General features: G+C 45.7%; 1 protein-coding gene across 2 annotated transcripts in view; it reads right to left on the reverse strand.

The window, feature by feature from the left end:
* The window catches only part of CSGALNACT1 (chondroitin sulfate N-acetylgalactosaminyltransferase 1), a 349,679-nt gene that overhangs the window by 81,903 nt on the left and 240,050 nt on the right, over positions 1 to 27,726 (reverse strand). For both annotated transcript variants that reach the window (XM_077773090.1, XM_077773089.1), the window contains exon 3: positions 9,327 to 10,245. In XM_077773090.1, coding sequence (XP_077629216.1) covers positions 9,327 to 9,954 — 628 coding nt within the window. In that variant the 5' untranslated portion in view covers positions 9,955 to 10,245. The remainder of the gene's footprint in view (positions 1 to 9,326; positions 10,246 to 27,726) is intronic.

Genomic DNA, 27,726 nt, shown 5'->3' on the forward strand with positions numbered 1-27,726 from the left:
TAACTATGATCTATATGTTAAACGCTCAAGCGGAAAAAGTAGACAACATGTGCAATCAGGTAATTTCAGCAGGGAGATGGAAATTGTAAGACTCAAGTGGCATTGTAGAAATTTAAAAAAATACAATAATAAAGAATGCCCTGGATGGGCTCATGAGTAACCCTCTCTCTGCTGAGGAAATAATCAATTAACTCGAGGCGGGTCACTAAAAGTTACGCAAACTGAAACGCAAAGAGAGAAAAATGAAAACAAACAAAGAAACAGAACATCCAAGAGATGAGAGACAATGTCAAGCACTGTGACGTACACATAATTTAACTCCAGAAGAAGAGAGAAGGAATGGGGTAAAGAAATATTTGAAGAAACACTGGCTCACAGTTTCCCAAAATGAATGATAGACACCAAGCCACAGATCTAAGTTCAGAGAAAACCAAGTAGGAGAAATACAAAAACAAAACAAAACAAAGCCTGGGGAAAATTTAGCTATTAGTCCTGTACCAATGTTATCTGCCTCGTTCTTATCATTGTACCTGGTCATGTAAAATGTTGGCATCAGGAGAAGCTGGGTAAAGGGTGTATACAGGAATTCTATGCTATTTTTGTAACTCTTCTGTAATTCTAAAATATTTCAAATTAAAAAGGTTTTTAAAAATGACTTTATAGGGGTACCTGGGTGGCTGAGTCGGTTAAGCGTCCGACTTCAGCTCAGCTCATGATCTCACAGTTTGTGGGTTCGAGCCCCGCATCGGGCTCTGTGCTGACAGCCAGCTCAGAGCCTTGGAGCCCGTTTCAGATTCTGTGTCTCCCTCTCTCTCTGCCCCTCCCCTGCTCACACTGTCTCTATCTCTCTCTCAAAAATAAATAAACATTAAAAATTTTTTTAAATGACTTTACCATTAGGTACTACATTGAGAAGGTACTAGTAATGCCTAGAATAGAAAACGAAAATAATTTTCTAAAGTACTCTCCGTACTCACTCATCTCCCACCTCTAGCATTTGTGTTCTTGAGTTTGGAGTTTGTTTGTTTAGCTTTTATTTTGTTTTTATTTATTTATTTTAAAAAATTGAGGAGGGTAACTTCCTTTTTTTATTGAAGTATAGTTCACACACTATGTTATGTTAGCTTCAGGCATACAACACAGTGATTTGACAAGTCTACACATTATGCTATGCTCACAAGTCTGGCTACCATCTGTCACCGTACAAATCTATTAACACAACATTGACTGGGGGTGCCTGGGTGGCTCAATCAGTTAAGTATCCAACTTGGGCTCAGGTCATAATCTCACAGTTCCTGAGTTCAAGACCCACAGTGGGTACTCTGCTATCAGCACAGAGCCTGCTTTGGATCTTCTGACCCTCTTTCTCTGCCCCTCCCCCACTGGTTTTCTCTCTCTCTCTCTCTCTCTCTCAGATAAATAAACTTAAAAAAAAATACCATTTACTATATTCCCTATGCTGTACTTTTCATCACCGTGACTTACTCACTCCAGAACTGGAAGCCTGTATCTCTCACTTCCTCTCACCCATTTTGCCCCCAGCCTGCCCCCAGACTCCCCTCTGGCAAGCACCGGTTTGTTTGATTTTGGAGTTTAAATCAGATCTATGATATGTCCAAGGAATCCAAGTACTATTTATAGTATTATTCTATGGAAAATATCCCCTAATCCAAACACCTAATTTACAATGGAACTTTAAGAGCAGAGCAGATTTGTGAGTATTGTGATTATCTAGGGTTTCAAATACACTTTCACTCCCAAAAGTTAAAAGCAATTTCTTTGATACACACTAATGGTGCGGCCGCTGAGTGGGACGTGGCTCCGCCCCTCCCCAGGAGTAGGCTGCATCCAAGGGGTGAACAGAGAGTCAGGAGGCCAGGCTCCTCCTCGGGTGGGCAGGCAGGCGGAGCTGGGTGGAGTTAGACTTTAAGGCTCCAGCAGCTGGCTCCCTAATGGGAAAGACTGCTATTCAGGCTCTAACTGTTGCTACAAGTGGTCAGTAAAGACAGGCTGATCTAATGGAAGAGCTATAAAACCAGCTGGAGAGAGCACCATGCTGTAGGCTGGTCTGGGGAAAGGAGGCGCAGCTGCAGCTGGAAAAGCAGCAGATTTCAGAGAGGAACCCGTGGGCGGAGAGGTCGGGAGCCCAGGTTTTTCTGGTGCAGGACTGTGCCCAGGGAAGCAGTGCCAGGGCAGGAGCAAGATAATAAGGATTCGGCAGTAGGACAGGAAGGTTAGGAGAGAGCAGTCGGAAATGAAGTTGCACCGATAAGCTGGGATCGGATTGTGGGGTCCTCCAAGCTTCCCTACGTAAGGTCTAATGCTTTGGAGAATACAATAAAAAGGTAAACTGTCTCTTAGGAACGCACAGGCATGCCAAACAGCTCCTCAGTGGCTTTCAACTAGTTTTGAATTCAATATTCTCTCCTCTTTCAAGCCCTTTCCCATAAAGCTGTAATAATTCTGAGAAGTGCCTGTCTGAGCTGCTTAAACAAAGCTTTTTGTGCTAACGGCTCCCGCACCTCCAGTTCTGCCCTCAGTTACTTGAAGGATTTGTCTTTGGCGGCTTCTTCCTGTGTCTCTTTCTGTTTGTCTCCCCCAGGTGCGCATGTTTTTCCTTCTCTTCCTATTAAAACTTCCTCCCGATTTTAGACAACTCACCAGTGTAGGATCTCCCCCAAGGGTGTCTGTACACCTTGGACATGTTTTTAAAAGGTTTCCCCACATCATTCTGGGACTGGAGGAGTGTGTATTGGGTCAGAGACCCTCAGAGGTGAGACGCAGCCTGGTGAGGGGCCGAGATCTAAAGCTCTGGAATCTTGGCCCCAGCACCCACCAGATGAGTAGCCTTGAGGTCAAACAGAGATAATGAGCATGCCCACCTGTCTGGTGCAAGAGAGGATTAAATAAACTAGTGTGTATGAAATGTCAGACATAGTGCCCAGTGCACCGACATACGGGCAGCTGAGACAGACGATGGCAGTCCCCATCTCTGACCACGGGGACCTCCACGATGCTGAATTGTTTAAGGACGTGGTAACCACTCCGAGCAGGAGGAGAAGGAGGGCTATTTGGGACCCAAGAGCTGAGCTTGAGCTCACTGCCTCCTAGGGAGAAGGGATCTTCTGACTCCAGGTCCAGAGGATCCCTGTTGGCTGAACTCCTGTGCCCAGCCCTCAGGACCCTTGTGAAGCCACTGCTAGTGTGTCTGCATCCCGCAGGCTGGCCAGGCTGCTCTCCACGCTGACCTCCTATTCTGGAGTCAGTCAGCTTTCTGGTATTCTTCCCCATGCGGCCAATCTGTTCCCTTACCTCGTTCCCTCTCTGGTGACCCCTTCTCAGCCTCAGGTCCAGCCTCCTTCCCTGACTGTCTGGCTTGCGTCCGGCCTCCAATTCTGAGGCCCACAGCACCAAGAGTACCCCGTGCTGACCCGTCAGTCACTCAGTTTTGCTTCCCCGTGTATATAATCAGGTCCTTCAGGCCTGAGACCTTGCCTCATCCTCCTTTCCCAGCCCCCTAAACAGCTGGGGACATCCTGCACAAAGAGCAGGTGTCCTATCCATGCATGTTGATTAAGCCTCAGTGCAGGACCTCACCCTTGACTCTAAAAGGGGAAGCCAGCTGTTGGGCTAAAAAACTACAGATCCTTTCTGTAAACACTGCTTCCTACCCAAAGAAGCGGAGCAGGCTGCAATTGGCGCAGCAGCCCTGGCCATACATTCACAGGAAGGGGCCCCTTGCCTGTGTGTCCCCCCAACCCCCATGGCCTCCCCCAGCACACATCTTTCCACTTTGTGTGAGGCCCCAGTTAGGACCATTTCTCCACAGAGCCTTTGCTCCCCTCTCCCACAAAAGCCAAGTTCGCCCATCCTGGACTTCCCCCATTGTCACAGCGCTCTTGTTGCCTGTTCTTAACAGGAAACATAAGGGAGAACAGTGACAGCCTCAACTTCTGGAAAAAAAAAAAAACAAAAAAAAAACAACCCTCCCCTGGGAACAAAAGTGCTTTGCATGGGCACAATAAAAATACAAAAAAATGTCAGCCTTGCCAGTTTCTACAGTCTTGTGACAAAATACTCTGTACACACAGGGTGTTTGTCACACACAGGTTCCATCTGCCCCAGTGCACCGAAGGTCAACAGAGCTGACCCTCAGGAAAGGCGCTGACTGCACAGTTCACCCCTAACTCTATCTCCCTCTTCTTTTCCTTCCTGTCCTCAACTTTGGAAGGTGGACTAGCAACCTCGTTTGCCAGTGCAAAATGAAGACGTAGGCTCCCCTGTTCTAAAATTATTAAGAACTTCAAAATATCCTAGGACAGGAGAGCATTTAGTTTCGTATGGGGCTCTTCCCCTTGCCGTGCTGGGAGGGTGGACCCCTGCCCATGGGCACAATCCAAGGCCGGGCCACTTTCATTACCCCTATCACCACAGGAAGATTCCTGCTTCAAAGTGCAGCCTCAAACCGTTTATTTGTTTTTAAGCCTCTTATCTCTGATTTCAGGATAAAAAGCATTTCTCCCTCCTTAAAGGACCTTGAAGCATCAGCAAACAAACGAAGGGCTCCAAGGCAGGAAGTAGGACAGACAGGATAGGGTGAGTGACAGAGGAAGCCAGTGCCACGTGGGACTGCTCGGACCTTAAAAGTGAGCCAGCGTGGTGTCTCCAGCGCATAGTGAGGTGAGAGACGGTCAGAAGGGCCGCCCTGAGTTCTAACGCCCTCAGTGCCCTGGAGATGCTGGCTGAGAACCAAGGCCCAACTCGGCACCTGCAGCCCTCCTGCTGTCCGGCCGGCCGGCACACCTCCCACACCCCAGACACAGGTTAGATGCCCCCACTGTGCAGAAGCTCCCTCCCACTCTGCCCCTACTCGCCGTTATTTCTGCACCAAGATCTCCTGATGCCCCCCAAAATGCCCATAAATGCATCTGAATGCCTGCCTTTACCTTTTCAAGTTTATTTGGGGGCACTTGGGTGCCTCAGTGGATTGGGTGTCTGACTCTTGGTTTTGGCTCAGGTGGTGATCTCATAGTTGGTGAGTTTGAGCCCTGTGTCGGGCTCTGTGCTAACAGCATGGAACCTGCTTGGGATTCTCTCACTGCCTTGCTCTCTCTTTACCCCTTTCCCACTTGTGCCCCCCTCCACCTCTCTCTCTCTATGTAAACTTAAAAAAAAGGGTTTATTTATTTTGAGAGAGAGAAAAAAAGCATGCCTGCCTTACCTTTTCTACCCCAAGTCACCAAGTTGCTGACTGAGAAGTATATCACCAAAACGCATGCTGAGGAAAAGAGCCCACTTCCTGTCCTCACAGCCCCAAGTACCTGGCTCTCCAAGTAGCCAGGACCTGGAAATGGATTTGACTTATCCAAAACAGCTTTAGCAAAGGGGTCATAGGGTATCCCTTAGACCTTATAGCGAGACAGCAATGGAAGTCAAAAACTCAGCTCTTCACTCCTTGCCTTAGCTTCCCAGAAGGCACGAGGTGTTGGCTGTCGTGCACAGGAAGTCGGGATTTACTGTACAGGCAGCTACTAAGGGTTTATAGCGATTTCTATGTCCCCTGCTTCACATGCATCTCAAGGTGCCCTCAAAATTCTTCACTTCCTTGCAAATCACAGCTTGGCTCTACCTCACCACAAATCTGACCCGCTCTTACTACTACTAACCTGGTGGAGAGGGACAGAAGGGCCACCCCATAGAGACAAGTAGACACAACTGTTTCACACAGATTCACAATCTCAGAAGTTTGGATTATAAAAGAGGAATAGTTTGGAAAGCCAAATTGTTTTATGGAAGCATGTCAAATTCATGTCCAAGAGGTTTACTTAAAAATAGGAAGTCAAAGCCAAAAGTTATGCCACTAAGATTAAAATAGGAGTCTGGATATCCCGTAGTGAAGGAATAACTAAACCACAAACAAAAAGATTTTCTGTTCACTTAAGGAGATAAACATTTAGGCATCCTAAGGCACAGGATTTGATCACATTTTTCTACTTTAACTCCTTTTCCCAGATAGTTATAAAAAAAAAATTCACACTATTCTGTGAGAAGCCAATGCAAAAATCAATGCCAACAAAATGTCTAGGGAGAGGGAGAGGAGGCACATGCTGTTCTCTCTGTTTTAGAGACAGAAAACAATTACATCAATATAGACAGTCACCAATGTGGTATTCTCCCTCTGCAAGCTTCACAGCACCCTAGAAAGTGGCCACTGTCAGATCAGACCTGATAAATAATCTATCTGAAGTCCTTCTTTTAGAGAGGAGGTCCCCAAAGGATCGGTGTCGTGTCCTGGTCACCCAGGAGAGTGGATGGCAGATACCGTCCGGGGACAGGTGCTTGGCAAAGTGGAGAAGAAAAGAAGTTGAAGCAGCGCTTTGCATCTTCCAGAAGGTTGGGGCTGGGTAGGGCCTTGGAGGACATTAAGTCAAGACTCTTCAGAGAGATGAGGAAAACCAGTCTTAAGAGACTTGAGGCTGTTGGTCAAAGTCACACAGCTCCCTGTACTCATGTCATCATGCTACCTGCCTCGAAGGTAGCTTTAAGCTTTGCCTAACTATTTTCATCTGGAAGCATTCATGTGTTTTGATTATGATTTCTTTCAACACAAAGAATCCCCATTCTTGTTCTGGGTTCGGCAGATCAGCTGCCTTTGCTTAGAACTGAGTGTGGAACACCCCAGCTATTACCTAAAACTGGCTTTTTACTAAACCACTCCAACTTCCGGACTACTGATACCCCAAACACAAAATCAATCTCTCTACAGTTATGTTTAGAAATCCAAATAAGTTATTTCAAAGAGCTATTTCACCCTTATAAGGTCCCATCACTTGTTCTAACTCCTGGAAAACAGATTTCAAACCAGACCTTTTCCATTCTCTTCTTTCTTCTTGACTGTGTGTAGATCATAGAATCAGGAACCAGGATTGAAAAGCCCCTCAAATGTAATCCAGTCCAGCTATAGCTCTGATCCTCGAATCACGAATTATAATGTCCTGACCAAGTGGCCATCCACTTGGTGACCAAATTCTCACAGTGATAGGATTCCCAGTTTGCTCTGGAACATCACTATTTGAAAGTTACTCCTTATGTGGACTTTGACTCTACCTCCCTGAAATGTCCTTGGACTCGTGGAATCTTTCAAAATACCCCATTTCCTGAGAATACAAAAGATTGCCACCACAATCTTCTGTGGTTAAGAACGAAAAAAGTAGGGGCGCCTGCGTGGCTTAGTTGGTTAAGCGTCCGACTTTCGCTTAGGTCATGATCTCACGGTTTGTGGGTTCGAGCCCCGCGTCGGGCTCTGTGCTGACTGCCAGCTCAGAGCCTGGAGCCTGTTTCAGTCTGTGACTCCCTCTCTCTCTGACCGTACCCTGCTCACACTGTCTCTCTTTCTGTCTCCTAGAAATAAATTTAAAAAAACATTTAAAAAAAAAAGAACGAGAAAAGTGAACTAAACTGTACTTCTTATGACAGTCAAATAAGTATAAATATATTTAAGGTGTGTGTCCATTCACTCATCGTAAGGAAATAGCCCACTAGGCTTCCTCCAAATTTGGAAGGCATGTGTGGATTGATCTGCCTTAAAACAGGCCGTGTGCCGCACATGTGAGCAACACTGGGTAGCTAGGGCAACAGCGTCTCCACAGAAGGTCAGCTATGTCTCAACACAAATAAACTCAGGGACGGGAGGCCTGTGTCACTGCTGACTGAGAATAACGGGCCTTGTGTATCAAGATACTGTACACAGAAAAGCAGACAGGGGTTTCAAATACGAACGCAGATGAAAAATCACAAGGGCCAACATTCCAAATTGGAGGCACTGACTTATAACTAAGTTGTTTTGAAAGTGCTTCCTATGTGGGCAGCTCTTGGGGCATTCTCCAGGGCGAGTGGTGACCAGGATTTGCCATTTGAAAATAAGGATGTTTATGACTTTCCCTGGGGGTCCCCCAGGATGATACTGTATGTGGAAATGTTTCATGGACTCCAGAGCACTAAAAATTGTGCGGCTATGACGTCGTGACATTTTGAACTCTGAGTGCCCAGCATGTGCTCCTACTTGCTAGCTGCCACATGTGCTAGGTATTTTTCACACCTGATATAAATGAGTAACATCAAAAAACACCCTGACAACCAAAAAGCTCGATCCTGTACAAGATTTTGTTACCTGGCCCTACATATATGAAAATAATTCTTTACCAAAATTACATGAGTTCATGGTTTACACGTAAAGTGGAAAAAATCCTAAGATGGGGAAGTGTCCAAAGAGAACAGGGATAATAGCAGCAAGAGCCGTTCTGATATGACTAAAGAGACTCTCTCGCCTGCAGGCTGATGAGAGGGGGGTCACGGAAGCAAAGTTGGGAGTAAGGTAACAGTGGACACAGATACAGGTCTGAGAAGTTGAAGTAGATTCTCTCCAGAAACAGGAGAGAGAGGTGGATGCCCTTGGAAGAGTTATGTCCTCTCCCCCATTAGTTGATTTTTGCCCCAGTAACAGTGGAAAAGCTGGTAAGAAGGTACTAATGAATCTTCCGAGAAACTACTAATGAATCTTCCAAGAAACTAGGCAAGGCCAATTTCTCCTCAGAGTAGACACAATCACACACAAACTACTACTTGGTTGTTCTGTGCCCAGGAAAAAAGCTGAGCCATTCATCTCACTGGTTTTCCCGTGTTGTGATGGTCTGTATAATATAACCTAGTGGTTAAGGATGGGGGACTCTGGAATCAGACTTCCCAGGTTCAAATCCTGGCTCTGTCACTTGCTGACTGAACAATCTTGGGCAATTTACTTCATTACTCTGAACCTCAATTTCTTCATTCCCTCCTCATTGGGTCATTAAGAAGAAGTGAATTAGTATGTATAAAGTTCCCAGAACAGCGTCTGGCAAACGTTAAGTGCTGTAGACCACATGTTTGCAATTCTCCTGTTCACGGGCCTGATACCCAGGCCCAGTTTCTAGGAGAAGGGCCCAGGGAAGAGATCAGTTAAAACTGCCTATCATCCTCCATCTGGGTTTCAATACTTTTTGTTTACATTTTGCTTGCTTTCTTCTTGAATGAAAGCAAGAACTTCTCCCTTCTTCTGCCAGGGAACAATGAACCTGTCCACTCAAGTAAGTGTGGCTTTCATGAGAAATTAAGTAGAATGGATGTTTCCGAGAAATAAAAAACCCACGCTATATACCTTCGCTGTGGCTCACTCTCTACCAGCCATTGCCAAAGCCAGCCGCCCGCCTCCCGCCGCTGTGACGCGCCTGGGTGCCTGGACCCAGATGCCTTTCCTTCCACTTTCCACCGCGATCCACGAACTTGCCAACCTTCTATGAAATCCGAGGCCGAGTAAGGGCGCTGATTCGGGCTGCCCTCCGCAGGGCCGTTCAGGGTCTCCAAGGCCGATTCAATGGCTTCCACCAGCTCATCCCGCTTGTCCTTCCTCACGGGCTTCTCTTCGGGGTGGCGGGTCAGGCCAGTCTCCAGCTGGTACACCTTCTGCAGGGTGAAGCTATCGAAAGGCACGGCGGCGTACTCAGTGGCCAGCTTGACGCCGGCGTGCACCTCCGCCTTGTCCACCTGGGAGTGCAGGAAGGCCAGCAGGTCCGCCTGCGTTTTCTCCGGGGGGCCCTGCTCCAGCCCCAGGCCCGCGTCGCTGGGGTGATACTGCGCGTTCTTGAGCCGCTCGCTCCTCTCCTGCAGCTCCTCCTTGAGCTGTGCGATCTGCCTCTTGAGACTGCTGATGTAGTTGCGGTGCTGTTCCTCCCAGTCCTGCAGCGCGGCCTGGTACCCCTCCTTCCCCGTGGGGCCGTTGGCCCTGGGCAGCCCCAGCTGCTCCTCGTCGCCTTTCGGGGTGCAGGCCAGCATGTAGAGGATGGAGACGGCACAGCAGAGCAGCACGAGCAAAAGCACCACCCGAGAGACCCAGGCAAGCAGCCCCCGGCGAACCATCATCACTCAGGAATCAGCCATGCGTCCAGGCCTGGCGACATTCCAGAATGCCAGGGCCCCGCCGAAGGGCTTCCCTGGACTAGACCGCAGGGAGCGTGTGTCTGGAGCCCCCGGAGCTGCTTTCATCCATTTCTTTCTACAATGTGCCTGGTCCCTTGAAGTCAGCTACCGCAGTTTTCCTACTTCTAGAGGATGATCTTCCAGGCAGGAGCAGAGAGTTAGGTGAAGCCTCCAGCTTTTCACATTCATTCCCGTCATAGCCTCCCAGACGTGCAGCAGACCGCAAGAGGGGACCTGGGAAGGGAGCAGACGACAAGACACTTAAGACAGTAACGCCCTTATGTTCGCTGTGGTCATCAACATTCCCCTGAGGTTTACAGAAAATGCTTATGCCAGGGGATTAAATATTGGTCAATGTTTCTAAATCAGAATACAAACATGCATTTGTAGATGAGTGCACATAAGAAACAAAGCACGCAGGAAAAAGATTGGAAGGAAATATGGCAAAATGTGAATTCCCTCTGGGTGAAAGCATTAATGGTGATTTTCCTTGCCTCACTAGATTTTTCTGTATCTTATAAATTTCCCACAATGGCACATATTATTTTGATGGTTAAAAGGGCAAAAGCGAAACTTTAATGAACCTGAGATTGCAGGCAGGGACCTCTCCAGCCAGGGCCTGCCCAGCGCTGATGGACGCAAACGGTGAGGTCTACACGCTCTCACCTGTGAGCACTCATTCTGGGCAGTGCTCAAAGCTGACAAAATGGTCTTCAAACTCCCTGATGAGGAGGTGGGGAAGCACCTGGAGCTTCAAATATGCAAATAATAAATGTGGATAATAACATATCAAGATGGCATCCGGGGACTGCTGTTTCGACGAACTCTCCAATTCTGCTTGCAGACAGGGGATGATAAGTTTACCATAGAAAGGGATGGGGTGGGAGAACAGAGACCAAAAATACCTGTCTTGTCAGGACTCAAATCCCAGGCATGTCTCTGCTCCAGCCTCTAGAAGGAATTCTGTGTCCTGACTGACCATCAAGAATACCCAGACAGATCGCAGAGCCTTCCATTCAAATACATGCTCTGCATCTCGACTCCAAACCTCTGTAACAAATGAGAAGCCAACCTAACTTGCCTTCTCCACTCCCCCAGGCTCCCTTCCTTCCTCCTCCACCCATTAGGGCCACACTCCTTCAACGTTATCCCTTCCTCCTCAATCCCCTGTGCTCGTCGCCCCCTTCCCCATCTGAGCCAGAAAACAGAGAGAAATAATGATAAACGGAAAATAGATCAAATAAACTTTCTTGCTTAGGGAGATTTTTACAAAATTCTTCTCAGGTGCATCTTTTTATATAACTTCTCTTAAAAGCAAGCTCCCTGAGGGTACTATGTCCTGGCCATTTTCTAAAAATTTGACACTTTAAATAATTCCCACAATAACAAAATTATTCTTTACAGTCTTCATCCAACCCAGAAAATCCAGATTCCGGGTCAATAATCACCTAATTTACTGGTGGTCTGTCCCATTTACTGACTGGAAGTAGAACTCCTGCCAGCTAGCAACTTCAGGACCCCTGGGAGAAGGGAGAGCTGTTCTCTGCAGCATTCTTGCGATGCTGAAAATACAGTAAACAGTAACAGCTTCATGGACTTCATCGGATATTCACCTGCTATGTCTTATGCACAAAGAGAGAATTCTTCTTCTATTACCCTGGTGATGTGCCTCTTACAGATACCATTATGTTACCAAAATAGTTTGTTTCTCAATTTTCCTTAAAAATTCAATTCCAATATTCCCCTTGGCCCAATGAGTCGCTCTCCTATAATTTAGAACAATACACAGTTATTAGTGCTAAGTTTAAAGCGCATGTTTAGCCCTGGAAGCCTTTTCTGTCTGATGAAAATCTTGGGATTTGTATAATTACTATAATTCTGTGATTAAAAACATCTCAGCTTTGGTATTCAGGCACCTTGCTGTTTTTAATGAAATCTCTCAGATGAACTCATTATATCCAAGTATTAAATTACCAGTGAAGACATGTTATCACGTTATTCTACCATTTTAAAGACTTTTGCTTTAAATGGGTGTCATTAAAGACAAAATAAGCATATCAAAAAACAGAAGTGGGACATTCAACATTACTGATTGTGCCACAGAAGAAAGTGTGCCATCTTTCTAACAGATTTTTTTAATGGAATAATTGTTACATTTGCATAATAAATTGAAATCATGTTGCTTAACGAAGCAATATATTAAACCTATGGCTAAAGAAATTTAAAACTGTATAATAATTATTTTGTTCTGTTCTGTATATCTTTTTAAAGTCCAGCTTCTGAATTTCACTGGTGTAAATCCCAAAGTTATTTGGAATTCCATTCTTCGAGATGTAAAAGGACAAAATAAACAGATCTTAGGAAGAAATAACTCTTGAAAAGAAATAACAAAGAGCCATAAAAATTACTGCCAAAGAAGTGATAAATTTCTCCTTTTAAATGTCAGGAGCAGATAATACACATCAGAAACAGAGTTCTATATCTTTAAACAGACAAAATGTTTCCTAACTATTCTTGCAGTCTAATCTGTAATCACAACAGTAACAACTGGCTAAACTGCAGAGGATCAGAGTATACACTTCCTGAAGGCAGGAGAATTATCCTTCTGCTTCTTGCTTCTATGCATACTGCAGCGTTTTCATTTGGCAACACAGAACGTCATTTGTAAGAGCACAGGTTACTTTCACCAGCGCTTCCACATACAGGAAAGAACACCTCAGTGAGATGTAACCAGACCAAATGTCTAAAAGGCCCCGTGCAACCTCTCTATCTCTACAGAGGTGTCAGGAGAATTAAGAGTTAACATTTATCATGTGTTTACAGACTTACAGATGGAAAGCACCATGTAATTACCAAGGACTACTACAAGTTAGAGGTGACAGTGAAAACATAGCTTTATGTGATCACAGCAGCATTGTGCTAGTATTTTAAAAACCTAGAAAAGGCACCTGGGTTTTAGACTAGTCAGTCTTTGGGGGTAGACAGGAACAGGGAAGGAGTGAGAGCAAGCTGGAGCCCTGTCAATAACCAATTTTAGAACATCTGGGAAAAGAGCGGTACAGATTCTTTTTTTTTTTTTAATTATAGAAGATCCTGTGTTCATCAGATTTCTTGCCATTCACATTTTTAAAATCTTTTTTTAAGATTTTGTTTTTTAAATCTCTACAGCCAGTAAGGGGCTCAAACTCAAGATCAAGAATCACATGCACTACCAACCAGGTGTCTCTCTCACCACTAACATTTTTAAATGTCTGTCTTTACTAACTGCTCTCAATACTTTCCTGTCCCTGGTCAATTCCCTGAGGATGGTTCTGTGACACATCCTGTCCAAAGCACTGAATTTATTGACTAGAATGAAGGGACTATTCAAGCACAATGGTCTTGCTACCATTCTTGCAATTCCTGGGCAACAAAACCACAGGCTGAAGGCTTCTTCACAGGCTCCTGTAAAGGCAAAACAATGCTGAAGAGCAACGCTTTCTAGTATCCACCCAGGTCCAAGCCACCTAAAGCAAGGTTATTCCCCAAACTCTCAGAATGGAAAAGCATTCTCAGCACAGACTGGGGTTCCATCATCCATGGGCCAGATTCATCCTAGGAGTTTTCTCCCTGGGGTACACAGATAGAGGACCGTTTAAGGAATCTACAGCACTTTCTGAACATTTAAGGCAGAGAGTCTGAAAGACACAGTAGGCCTATGCCAAGGCATCCAGCAATGGAGTGGGTTTCTCAGACTCTAGGTGCAGGTTGTCTAATGGCTCTGACATCCTGCTGGGACCAGAAAACATCCAGGACATCACTCACATCCCCCAAGTAACCCAGTAGTGACCCAACAGTGGGTCAAAATCCCAGTCTACTCCATTTAGGATACTGCTGTTACCATACTTAAAACAAATAGTTCTTAAGCACCTACTAAGTTGAATGCACTCCTATAAGAAGTTACAGGAGAGAATGAACCAGGCACAAATTCCAACGTCAGCATGTTTATAAGCTTAGAGTTTAAAGCCTTCTCAAATGACTATAAGCCCCAAATAGGCAAGTACCATTAAAATAAAGTGTTGATGGCATGCTCCCCACCTACCAAATGTATAGGGAAGATAGGGGTGTTGAGAAGCATAAGAAAATAAATTTTGAAATGACAAGCTTCAAGTTTAAAACAAATGATAGACTCAACATTTGTTAAGATAAGATAGACAAGTGACTACAGGTATCATTTCATCTCAGAGTGGAAGCTCTTAGAGGGTAAAACCAAGACAAGCCTAACTTGGAGCCAGAGTCCAATATGTATCCCAAATGGAGACAGTGGACATTAGAAATTCCATGACTAGGACAGAAGTGGCTATTAGGATGCGTGTGTGCACTTCACTCCACAGGTCCCAGTGAATGCTTTGGTCATGAGGGCTGTATACTATGACAGAGAGCCTGCCAAGATGTGTCTATTAATGGCCGCAAGTTGCTCATAAATCACCAAGGACTCCAGAGGCAGAAAGGACAGTGGTTTCGTGGCAAGACCAGGTCAGGCACTACTACACGCTACAATGACAGACCTTGTGAGTGATAAAGGAAACTATTCAAGGAGCAGCAATAAATTCTACAAGACATCCCCACCCTGTGTGCAGGCACAGCCAAAAGGGGTAATGGGGAAAAAAATAAGCCACGTCTACTGCCCAGGAAGTGGTAGACCAAGGCCCCAGTGCTGCCGTGTGAGCCTCCTCCACTGTGGCACATACAATCAGCTCTTTGATGGCAAAGGCACAAGCTAACCTTCAGTCAAAGGATTAGCCGTACTAATAGAACATAAATTAAGGGTCTATCTCTTGGACAAACATATCATCCTGGACGTGCGTGGAAAAGGCATCAAGTACGGATTCTTATTCAGAGAGCTTCAAAATACTCTCAAAAATGCATATGTGATATAAATGTATCTAACACTAAGCTTTACTCAAACACATGGCTTCTTGGTAATTTCTTCCATTTCAAGCTACCTCTTCCATGCAAGGCACCCGTGGCCAGCTTCCCGTGTGACCCTCGGTACTGTCTCCCTCTGGGTTTTCATGGCTGTGTTTGCCTCCCACATCGTACTGTGGACTTGATGTGAGTGACCAATAACATATGGCAGAAGGGGAGCACAATTCTGCAAAATTCAACAGAAAACAGAGAAAAGCCGTTATGAGAGCTGAAAACCCCTAAAGCTCACGGCGCCTCCTCCCAGTCCATTTTGTTTGCAGACTTTTCTAAGTCTTTTCCATCTGCCTTCTCTTAAAGGAAATGAGTACATACAATGAACTCCTGCAACTGCTTCGTTGAGTCCACAATCATCTGCCTCCTGTGCACAGTTAGTTTGGGGTTGAGGGTACTTGCAAAGAAGTGAAAATGGCCTGAAAATGAGCATAAGGGCTCATAAACTCCCGAAACCCGGGAGCGTTAGAGCAGGGTTTCTCAGGGGTCAGGGCTCCCTGGAACACAGGTTTCTTTCCTCCGTGAGTCTTTCTTTAGTGACTATCCATTCTAGTGCCCACTGCTGAGGATAACCTCAGCGAGGTTCCTGATAGGGAAGCAACACCTGAAGCAAGGAGGGAAGCGGGTCAGGATCACTGTCCAAGAATGACGAGGTGCTGAAGCCCATCCCAGAATGGGCACAGGCTTCCCGTCAAGTTAACAATCAAACACCCAGAGAGATCTGTCGAACTGGCCATGAAGAGTCTGAAGCATTCCTCCCTGACACCGGCCACCTGGACTGGGGCTGTGCCTTCACACAGAAAGGGGACTACGTGGACTGTGGCCTAGGTCATGCTGGCAGCTTTGCTGCTTTCTTCCTCTGACCTTGGCACTCAAGATGGGCAGTCTCCAAACTTATCAAACGTAATACCACATTCTAGGCAATAAGTAACTTTTGACATATATATAAGTATGTAAATGTACTCATTTGTAAGTTATATACAAGTTTTACAGTATTGTCAAATTACGTACTCCCAAAACAGTACTCTTAAAATAATGAAGTATAAAATTTTTTTGTTTTCTCACCCTGATGACCCTTCCTGGGCACCCCCAGGGACCTCACTCCAGGGGGTAACGGACTCTGTGATCATGCTTTATGTCCATGGGCTCCAGTCAACAGCGAATTCCAGGGCCCAGGGCACCTGCGTTGCTGTTCCCTTCTCAGAGGGACTTACCTGCCTCTGGACCATACTGACTCCATCCCAGGGTCCCCAACATCTGCCTCCAGGCCACATGCCCAGACCACTGCCAGGTCTCTGCCAGGAACACACTTCCTTCTCTTCCCAGAGAATTTAGACTTGGCCTTCAAGATGGCCCTTGAGGGTCTGTTCTGTGAGGTCCTCCCTATAACCTGAGAGCACACTCTCCAGGGACCAGCACGGAGGGCCCAAAGGAACTGGAATGATTACTTGTCAGCTGAAAACTTCTTAGCCGAGAGGTACCCTTCCATCCTCTCAACTCCACACTGGTCTCCTGAAAGACCTTTTCCCCTACTTTGAAGCACAGAAAAAGAAGTATGGGGAAAGAAATTGGGATCTGCTGGTCAGAAAACGAAGGCACAGAGATTAATTATGACTGCACATACCAGCGAGTCAGGAAACACGTCTATACCTCTTTTGTTATTCTCTCTTGTTTTGATTTTTTTTATAGTTTATTTATTTTTGAGATAGAGACAGAGCATGAGCAGGGGAGGGGCAGAGAGAGGGGAGACACAGAATCTGAAGCAGGCTCCAGGCTCTGAGCTGCCAGCACAGAACCCAATGTGGGGCTCGAGTTCATGAACCGTGAGATCATGACTTGAGCCGAAGCCGGACACTTAACCGAGTGAGCCACCCAGGTGCCCCTGATTTTGGTTTTTAATTTGCTGGCAACACTTCGAAGAGAAGAACTGATAGAGAGGGGCTTTCTGAATATGCTCATATTTACCGTTCTCCCCCCCCACCCCCGCTCTTGTCACCTCCAACACTGTTTCAAGGGGAGTCTCAGGGGATCACTCAGCATAGGCGGCAGCCGTGGAGCCCGCAGAGCGAGAAGAGAGAAAGGCCCCTGCACAACAAGGCAATTCTCAAGGGACTCGGAGTAAGTCTAGAGAGAACTTTTTCCCGGCAGGAAGGAGTCTCACGCATACATACAGGACTGAGTCAGCTGCCTAAACGCTGCAGAGAGAGACCTGCCTAGTCTCTGTCTCTGCTCAGTCTCACAGGGCTCTCCGCGGCTAGGGGAGATGCCCTGCACCACAAAATAAGAACCCCGTGAAACTGGGCCTCCAATACCCTTCATTGCTCATAATTACAACCACTTACTGAGCATTTGCTTTGGGCCAGACATCACACTAAGCACTTTATAAACATTATCTCATTTAATCCTCAAAACAATCTTATGAGCTAAGTCTTATTATCCCCCATGGAAGATAAGGAAACTGAGGCTTAGAGCAGTGAAGCAATTTGCCCAGGGCGCACAGCTGGCAGGTGGCCCAGCCCGGTTTCAGATCCAGCTTGGTCTGACACTGAAACCCTGCTCTTACCCACTGGGCTCTCCTACTCATCACCCTTAAAAATCCGGAATGGCTTGCTGAGGCCTGTTTGAATTCATAATGAACCTTCTTATTTATGAGTTTTTCCAGCCCCTAGATGTGCCATTAAGCACTGTTTCTCTATAGATAATTTTTGTGTCTCCCCATTTAATTGTGCTTTGCATTTCCACATCCCTTATTGGCCATGCAGATTCACACTATCCCTAGAAATAATGCCAGGTCCAGCCATGCCCGGTGTGAGCCTTGCTCTGGCCCCACAGCTGGGGCTGGGAAAAAATACCTCTGCAACACCCCAGTGCTTCTGAGCAGATGCCAGGGACTTACAGCCACATATCAGGTTTAAGACATCTCAACTAAAAAGCACCCTAGCAAGTAGAATTTTTAATCAACTGAAAGATGTTCTTCTTTGAAAGGAGTAAAAGAGAACATCTCTCTGTCGGTCAAGATGCTGGCGGGCATCACTTCGGAATTCTTTCCTGCCAAGCACCGATTTCTCACTTCTATCCCCCCAAGCAGGGCAAATGGAGATGTCCACGCAATGGCCATGCACCAATGTGTCAACTAATCACCTCACATGCAGGCCAAAGTCAGTCCCAGCATCAGTGGAGATGCAGGGAAGCGCACCTCCTGAGGAGACCACGTCCCAAGGTCACACCGCACAGCTTCCAGGGGAATGCATGCTGTTAATTAAGAAAGAAGTGACTAATTAAAAGTGAGCAATGTTTAAAGCCAAGGACCTTCTAGCTAAGTAATAAGCATGGGGCCTAGAGCAGATGCCAGGCAGTTGCTGAGTGGTAAATGTCAGTTCCGAGGGGAGGTCAGAGGTGTGAATCGCATCACGTTACGCCACGAAGGCTGAGGTGGGTGCAAGGTGGGATGGGCCCCCCTTTAGTTATAGCGAGGGCGGCACAAAGAAGGAAACTAGAGCTCTCTCCTTCCTGATAACATGACCCATGCACCTTATTAGCAGAAAGGGGATGAAAGATAAGATGAGAAATAGGTTTGCCAAATGCCTCTACCATGTACCCCCAATGGCTTTAAAACATGTTTAGACACACAGCTCCCAGAGCAAGATGGAAGTGCTCACCTGGGGCAGAGGCAGGAACTGATGTCCTTTCCGGCAGCCCGGGGAGAGGAGGGGGGCGCCACTGAGGACCACTGGAGAATCACCAGGCCTCCTGCATTACCTGCTGTCTCACCTAAACCACAGGTGAGTCATTTGATCCCTATTCTCTAGATGATAAAACTGGGATTTGGGGAGGCTGGTGACTTTCCCACATAGGTAACGGGCCCCCACATCCCCAAACACCTCCAGTCACCTACTGCAATCAGCCTGACATTGCAGGGTGTAGACAGAACTACACAGCATGTAGAATTAGACAAAATCAGCAAAGAGAGGCAATGCCCACAAGCAGGGCCACAGAGAAAGAGCAGGAAAGCTGAGAACACGTGCATGTGGAGCAGGGAAAGCCCTAGAAAAGGACAAAACAGGCCTCTAAAGAGAGATGGACCAGATACCAGTCTCTCAATGTGCAAAATGGCACTGTGACCTGAAGGCAAGAGTTGGGAGGGGCACACCTAGCACTGTCTACCTTCTCTGGGCACCAGAGTCATTCTTCCCCCCTCCCCAGTCCTGGGCACCAGTCAGCCCATGCTGTGTGCGCCTCTGGTCTGCCTCCGGTCTCGTGCAAGAAGGGTGTGCGCACTGCAGGCTCCCTGTCAGGCATCCGATGGCCCGAAGGGAAAACCGCTGGAAACATCCTGAATCGAAAGGGTCTGACAGCTGCTCTCAGGAATCAAAACACAAGTCCCATGTTTTGCTGACATGTTTGGGGTGAGAAGGGTTAAGAAGAAAACTGCTACTTTTAGGCTAGATGAGATAAACAGCCTACCACCTTTCGGTTCTCCTCTTCCTTCCCCACCTACATGGGAGACAGCGGCACACAAATGAGGGGCTTGCTTTTAGAAAGTGGTTATTATATAACAGGACTGGAGAAAGCACGGGCTGTGCAGAATTATTTTAGAAACCCCATGAAGCTAGATCAGCAAAGCCTTCGCTCTTAGTGCCTTCCATCTCAATCTGGAAAACAGAACTAACAATAGAGAAAAAACTAACAGGAAGATGACCAATATTACACAAATACAAGATGTATTATTATTTTTCTCACACACACACACACACACACACACACACAACCTTGTGCTGATGGCAGGTACTTTTTAAGATTCTGTTCCACCCCACCACATCTATGAGTACCTCTTCTAGCCTTCTCTACCCCTTCTCCAGCTGCCCACTCCCACAGCCAGTGCTAAGCCTGTCCCTGCTACAGGGTTAACTCATTATTAAGGTTTCAGCTAAAATTATTTCAAGACATTGCTCTGATCAAGAAAGTTACCTACAACAGACAGTATCCTATTTCTACATAAACCAGATGGCACAGAGTACTTAACCCAACTTTGTCTTCCAGTTTAACACTATGTAACATTCTACTAACATCTTCTCTGTATCATTCTTAAAATATCCCACGCCCTCTCTATAAACTGTCGCCTATCTAGGACTCCACTCTAAATGCATCTTCCTCCAACTTCTCTGATGTCTCCTATGAGGCAGGTTCCATTAATAGCATACCCATTTTGCAGATAAGGACACTGGGGCAGAGGCTAGTCATTTACCCAAGTCACCTGGCAACGAAATGGCAGAATTGGGTTCCCAATCCAGGCAGTGTTTCTCTGTTGTCTCTACTCTTGATCACTGTGCTACAGGGCTTCTCTAGAGTTTGCTACATGCTCAACAGAGGAGTGTTCAAGGTAACAGGGAAGAGCAGAGAGAAGGCTGACGTGGGACACACCATGCACAGTGCTGGACCGGAAGGAGGCAGGAGAGGAGCTGGGACAGGTTTTGTAACAAGGAGCCCCATTTAGAAGACCAGTCTCACCAGAATCTGACCAAGATGACACACTGATCTCGCACTCTTGGTTTCTAGAACTGTGACAAATCAATGCTTGTTATTTAAGCCACCAGTCTATAACATGGTATTTTATAAGAGCAGCCTGCAGTCTGTAACCAACCCTTATACCACGACAGGGGATTTGAACTTTATTCCAAAGGTGATGGTTAGCCAGCCATCTCTGTTTTGAGATAAGAGAATTACATGATCAGACTGAATGTTAGCAAATGGGCAGATGAGACGGGCTGGAGAGGGGAAGACTGGCATTAAAGAGGCCAGGTAGGAAGCCATTCCACCACTACAGTTTCTAACTAAGGGATGTGGAAGCAGCAACACTAAATATGGGGGAGGGCAGATTCAAGAAGTATCCCTGGGTACCACCTCCAGGGCTTGGACAGCGATCAGATGAGGGGGAGAAAGAAAGTGTCCATCGAGAACGAGGCCAAGGGTTTAGCTTGTGTAACTTGGAGGATGGAGGTACCATTGCAAAAGCCAACACATGCAAGAGAAGATTTAGCAGAAAGACGAGTTTAGTTTTGGACATGCGGACATGGCTGAGGAATGACAGGCAGAGGGGGAGGCCTTCGGAAGGAGGTCCTGCTTGTGTTCTTCGAATTGTCTGCACAGGCAAGCACCTGCTCTGCCCCTTCCGGGGCCTTGATAAGATGTCACATATATGTTTGCTTTGACTCTCTGAAGCACTATCTCATATCCCCTTTCATCCTATGCATACCGCTCAGTGACTGAGAGGACAGGTTCTGGGGTGCAGACTACTCAAGTCCTACAGTTATTTGGCTTCTCTCAGCCTTTCTTTCCCAAGCATGGGAGCACAGAGAGGGCCTCGGTCCTTCTGAGAGTAAACGAGATAGTGCATGTGAAGTGCTCGGCATAGAGCCTGGCACGAAGCTAACATGAAATCAGTGTGAGCCAAAATAAGGCCAAAGCCACAGATAGAAGCCTGACACTGACATTGTTTCACTGATGAGAAAGATTAACCAAGGAGGAATAACTGATTTTACACAAATTTACCGCACTGGCGAAAAGCAGTCAGAACTAGGACCCAGGGTGCCAGACTCCTGGTCTCTTGCCTCTGAACTAAACTTACGAAGTTTCAGATCAAAGTAACTCTCTCACATCCTTACTATCCCACTAAAGCCCAGTTTGTTTCTTTGTTTGTTTGGATGGAGGGAGGGAGGAAGGGATGAAGGGAGTAGAGGGGAGAGGAGGGGAGTGGAGGGGAGGGGATAGGGGAGAGAGAGGAAGGAAGGAAGGAAGGAAGGAGGGAGGAAGAGGAAAGTAAAAGAAAGGAAGAAAGGAAATGAAAGAGAAATTTGTAATGAATCTGAAAAGTCCTCCCAAACTCCCATTTATACCAAGTGGTACAGATCTCACCAGGTCGTTAGGGAAGTTTTAAAAGGCAATTGCATTGAAAGGCTTAGCTCAGGCACAGTGGAAGGACACGGGTGGTTTTCTTTAGCTTCTTCAACATAGTTTGGGCCTCAGGATAATATATATATTTCGGGGCTGTGGACATGAGACCACAAGCCACAGAGTTTTCTGACCACAGGGCTGACCACATGGAACCTAACTTGACTGTTAGACCTGCCAAGTCACTATGAAAAGGATGGCAGGGTACTGTTTGGGAGAACTCTCAGAACTTCCTAGGATACTTTTGAAATGCAATTTTCCAGTGGCTCCAAATGATATGAATCAATACACCAGCGTTCTGATTTTACCTGCTGGTAGTAGAGCTATTCCTGGGGTCCGAAAGAAAACTTCAAACAACAATAAAAGCTGCTTCCCAAAATAAGGCCTCAAAATGTCTCTGGTAAGAAGAGTTCCCCAATTCCCTCTTTTGACTGTACATCATTATCCTGATACATAACAGCTCCCAGTTCAAAGCCGCCCAAGACGGGCAGACAGTGCCTCTTCCTGAAAGATAAATTGGAATACGATCCTTTTGATTATGTGCGTGAGCCTGCAACAATTGCCACGGTTCCTATACCTGCGCTACACGGTGTCAAAGGAGCAAAACAAACACGGCGTTTCATCCCAGGCCACAGCCACCCTCATCCCAGCAGGTGCCTCAGCAGATGAGCCGCGGCTCTGAAACCACCACGCATTCGGTCCGCACCCACCCGGCTTTGCGGGAAAGATACACGGGACTCTCGTAAGCAGCATGCGCTGCATAACAGCATGAACACAGAAAGTAATTTTTCTGGAATTCTGCCTTGATGATCCAATTAAGATGAATTTTATCCACCCATTCATCAAATGTGTATTGAATGTCTACTGTGTGAAAGGGACCATGTCAACTCTGGCAAGGGATAAGGAGGAGGGTCAATTGTCCTCACGAGGGTAATGGTCCCCCGAGAGGGACAGGTATAAAAATAACTGAGGTATTAGGGGACTGTGATCAATCATTAGTAACGCAAACAAAATGCTGTCTGACTCAGAGCAGAGAAGGATTGTCTGGGTAGGAAGGACCAGAGAACTTCCAGGCGAACTTTTCAAGGTGAGTATTATTCACTGAGTAGAAATGGGGAAACTTGGGAGAATCTCGAAGTGATTATGGATATAAAATAGAAAGAAAGCAGATCTAATCAAGGGTTTTCTACCCCCACCTGCATCCCACTACTAAGGATGCACATTGTCTCAATTTTAAAAAGGGAAATATTGAGGACTCTAAATATTCACCATTTTATTGATGTTGTTTAATATTTTCCTAAAATGTTTTTGGTCTGATTGTGTTTCTTAGTGTTCAAATCCTTCATACGCGCCCGGGCAAGGTGAAAATAAATGCAGTGGGGCCTGCCACAGGCCTTATTTATTTTTTACATAGCTCCTTCTGTGTAGAAAGAAGACTTGGAATTTTTTTCTTGGCACCAAGCTAATGGGTCTCAAGATTGATATAAATGCAATTATTCTTTGGAGTTGCGAGGCTACGGAGGGTTCAGCTTTTAATGAACATCACTTTATCTCTATTAAAAGCCTATAATGAGTTTAGATGTTTCAGGGCTTTCCTCAGCTACTGTGGGCTAACACTGATGTTGCCAGCGCCTGGCAGATGGTTATCTCCAACCGCCCGGCTCAGTGATACGACTGGCATAAAGCGAAATCACAACAAAACAAAGGGTCCCTTTGTCGCACATTCTGCAGTTTAAGAATCAGACAAAAGCAGCTGAAAAGCAAACAAGGAGACCACCCCCACTACAGACACCTGTGAAGCAGCACGCCCGCTCTTTGAAGTGACCACGGAAAACTACAAACGGTGCAGAACACAAACCGGCCACATCTTCAGATCCCATCCTGAAAAGTAAGTGCGCCCCTCGGTATGGAGACCGTGTTCTTTGTGCAATTCATTTGCCAGGCCCAAGTCTCCTTCCAGGGCACACAATCCTCGTTGCAAAGGTAATGAAAAATAATGCCAATTTTCTTTAAACAAATGTGAAACTGCTTTGCAGAGTACAAACAAAAATACTCACAATGGGTGGTCACCATTGCTGCTTTTATCTTCATTATGACTGGCGCTAAGAACTTACAGACATTTATTTCAAAGGAACATTCCTCAAGAAAACCAAATTAGGAGGTGATAATCAGGAAAAATAAGTCTTTGTTTACATAAGAATTGCAATTCAATCAAGCCTGTTTTTGGATCATTGGCACGTGCCTCTCTCTCCCAGCAACTTGCTCCTCCTGACCCTCCCCCTCCGCCGTGCCATCCTACGCACGGTGTCCATCCCTTAACCTGGTGGGTGTGTTCTGAGGGGCCTTCCCGCACAGCCCTGCCCAGACAACCGCACTCAGCACTCTGTCCCCGCAGAGAGAAGAGGGGCGGCTGGCAGAGAGCTCAGTATGCGGTCTGGCTCTAAAGATGGGCTGAACCACCAGCCTGGCTCAGAAAGTTGTAGTAAGAGGCCCAGAAGGAAGTTGCCAACTGGGAGCAGGGCAGCCAGCCCTTAGAGCGTAGCCGCGTCACAGGAACACGCAAAGCCAAAGGTCTACAACCCGAGCACTTGGTCAGCACCAGCGGGGTGAGATGAGAGGCATCGCCTCTCTGCTGCCAGCAGCCCACTAAGCAGACAGCGGTCGACTCCCACCTCCCACCCACCTGTCCCCTGAAATCCCAGGGCTCGGGGGAAAGGACAGAAGCCCCCATTTCCATCCCAGATGCTTGCATTCCCTTCACTAGGAGGGTCGGGTGGCCATTCTGATTTCAAAGTTGAGGGCCTTTGCATAGATAAATTTATGATTTACAGATAAAACTTAAAGATGAAAATGCTTACTTGGCTGATAATGATATTACTTAAGCTATTGGGAGTCACAACCTGTGACACAGTCAGTCGGAAATGAAAGTAAACCATTGCTGAAAATGCCATGTAATGTAATAGGAAACTGTTGTGTACTTTACAAACTTCGATGTAAATACTACCTTTCTGAAATACATCTTGAGTACAGTAAAATATAACCAGATTTGAAAATACTTGGCTTACTCTTTTCAGTACTAAAATTACCAAACCTCTGTTCAATCCAGGACTGGAAAAAATGTTAAACAAAGTCTTTAGGCAACAAGCAGCTAACAACTTACTGAATACTCATTAAGTACCAGGTCTATTTCAAAGTATTAGACATCTAGCTCTACCTATCAATATAGATAGATATCTAGCCATATATCTATAGATACTTAGGCATAAGACCAAAGTACAGATACATAGATATAGATGTAGCTCACAATATAAACATGAATAAGGTAGAGTTCCTGAAGTCAAGGAGTTTAAGGTATAGTGAAGGAAACAAACACATGAACAGATAAGTCAATGAGCAAATTAACTGCTATGATAGAGGAACAAAAGGTAAGAAGATATCAACATAGAGCAGGAGCATTCAGTCCAACCTAGAAGTTTCCAAATAGGCTTTTTATAGGACATGACATGTGAGGTAGGCCTTGAAAGAAGAGAATAGCAAGAAAGAGACAGAATGGAAGAGTATTCTTGGCAGAAATAACCAAATGGCAGAGCTTGGAGGCCTAAAGCAACATGGTACAATGTAGAGCTTGCAGGTGGATGGAGGTGGCTGGAATATGGGGTGAAGCTATAGGATCAGACTGTGGGAACCTGGGATGCTGAATTTAGGGAGCAGATTATGAATTTGGTCTGGGTCATGTTAAGTTGAAGTGCTCTGAAGCATCTGGGTGGAGATGGGGAATAAGCTTATCAGAGAGGAAGTGGAGCCTGGAGATACAGATGGGTCATCAATATAAAATGGTCACCAAAACCTGAGAGCGGATGAGACAACTTAGGGAAAGTACAGAGTCAGAAGAACATCTGGTTCAGAGTCTGTAGAAACTCCAAATCTGAATGGCCAAGAAAGGGAAATGAACTTGTGAAAGAAGACTGAGAAGGAACTTCCAGAGCCTGGAGTTCACTGTACTGTTATGAACTTGGAGAAAAAGGCCTTGAGTGGGTTGGCCTAAGCATTTCTAGTATGATCCATGACTAAGTAGGGAAGTCTGCCTATCCTGAGTCCAATATTAGGAAGCTCATTTTTACCACATCCTCAAACTATGTGCCCCAAACTAATTTTATAATCAAGCTGATACTTTGGTCTCCATCTGCCTAAATATGGTTTCTCAACTTGTTAAGAACAGAGAAAGGATGGAAGGATGGAAGGAAGGAAGAGAAAGAAAAAGAAAGAAAGAGAAAGAAAGAAAGAAAGAAAGAAAGAAAGAAAGAAAGAAAGAAAGAAAGAAAGAAAGAGAAACTCCTGATGTTCAGAAGCTGCCCCAACACTCATAGCAAGGCCACGTATTCTCCTACTAGGCATAAACCATCTCAAAGAATACCAGTCTCAGACACCGTTATTCTGAGACCGTGATAAAAGAAACAAAATAAGTCCACTTCATCATTCTGTCTAATCACAGACAAAAACTAAGTCAATGTGTCATCCACAAAATATCAAACACCTCTTTCTCAGCCAAAATGACTGACAGCTACTTCTTTACCAGTTACATTATCCTTATTCTAGCCCCCAATAGGTAAGATTTATTGAGATACCTAATCAGAGAATTAACCCTGCTCTCTGACAACATCTATCCTGGAGCAAATCTCCCCTTCTTCAGACTCTCTTGCAAACCATCCAATGAAAACCCAAATCCATATGATAGGTTCTCTCTACCACCCTTTTACTGAGATACCCCATGATTCTCCACGGTGTGTGTTCTCGCCTGCTGTGATGAATTCTAAACCCAGCATGTCCAAATACTGCGGTCCTAATAGTCTTCGGCTAGAGGAAACCGACGGAACTCAGAGCCCCTAAGACCCAACAAACACCAAGATCAGGAGAGTAGTTACCTTGTAGGAGTGGAGAAGTTGAATATGACCAGGGAGAGGAACAGAGCCTTTGACAGCTCTGTAAGGAAGTAAGTGTCAGTGTTGCTAGGATTTTATTTCTTAAACGGGGTGGTGAGTCTATAGAGTTGTCATACTCTTAATACAATGTTTATGTCTGAAAATTTTAACAGTATACTTTTAAAAAGAAGGATACAAGACGAACCATGTCAGATACTGCTAAGAAATCCAGTAAGCTGAGCCCTGAAAACATACCACTGAGCCGAACCACATAGAGATCTCGGGTAACTCAGTGGAAAACTCGTTTAGTGGACTGACCGGTATGAATGACACAGTAGAGTAGATTCAAGAGTAGGAAGGACTTTGAGACAATGAGTACAGAAAACGTTTTCAAGAAGTTCAGTTGCACAAGAGTGAGAAGGCTAGAAAGGTGTGTGACAGAGGAGAAGCCCATGACATCCACATGAGTGACAACACCACCTGGCCTCAGCTCAAGGCAGGTGGCAAGTGGGCGGGAGCTGAACCTTGAAGAGGAACCTGCTTCCTTCTGCTCCATTTGACTTTAGGATTTGGGCCCTGAATAAGACTTAATTGACCATCACCACAAATTGGCCTTCCCCATTACTGATTATAAGTATCAAGAATAGGAGTGAATCAGAAGATGATAAGGGAAAATGGTGTCTATGCTCTGAACCCCCAAATATATACGCATAATTTCATAATATTTGCAATTCTTTTCTTCACGAACACAGATAAGTCACAGACTTTGCATTTATTTGTTCAGTCTCTACACTTATAAATTGTAATAGCAATTGATAAAATTCACCATAATTCAGATGCTAAACTGCTCCCCCAAAAATTGTGGAACCAACAGTGAAGCTGAAAAAGG

This window comes from Crocuta crocuta, unplaced genomic scaffold (genome assembly GCF_008692635.1).
Source record: "Crocuta crocuta isolate KB4526 unplaced genomic scaffold, BGI_CrCroc_1.0 scaffold177, whole genome shotgun sequence".
Lineage (NCBI taxonomy): Eukaryota > Metazoa > Chordata > Mammalia > Carnivora > Hyaenidae > Crocuta > Crocuta crocuta.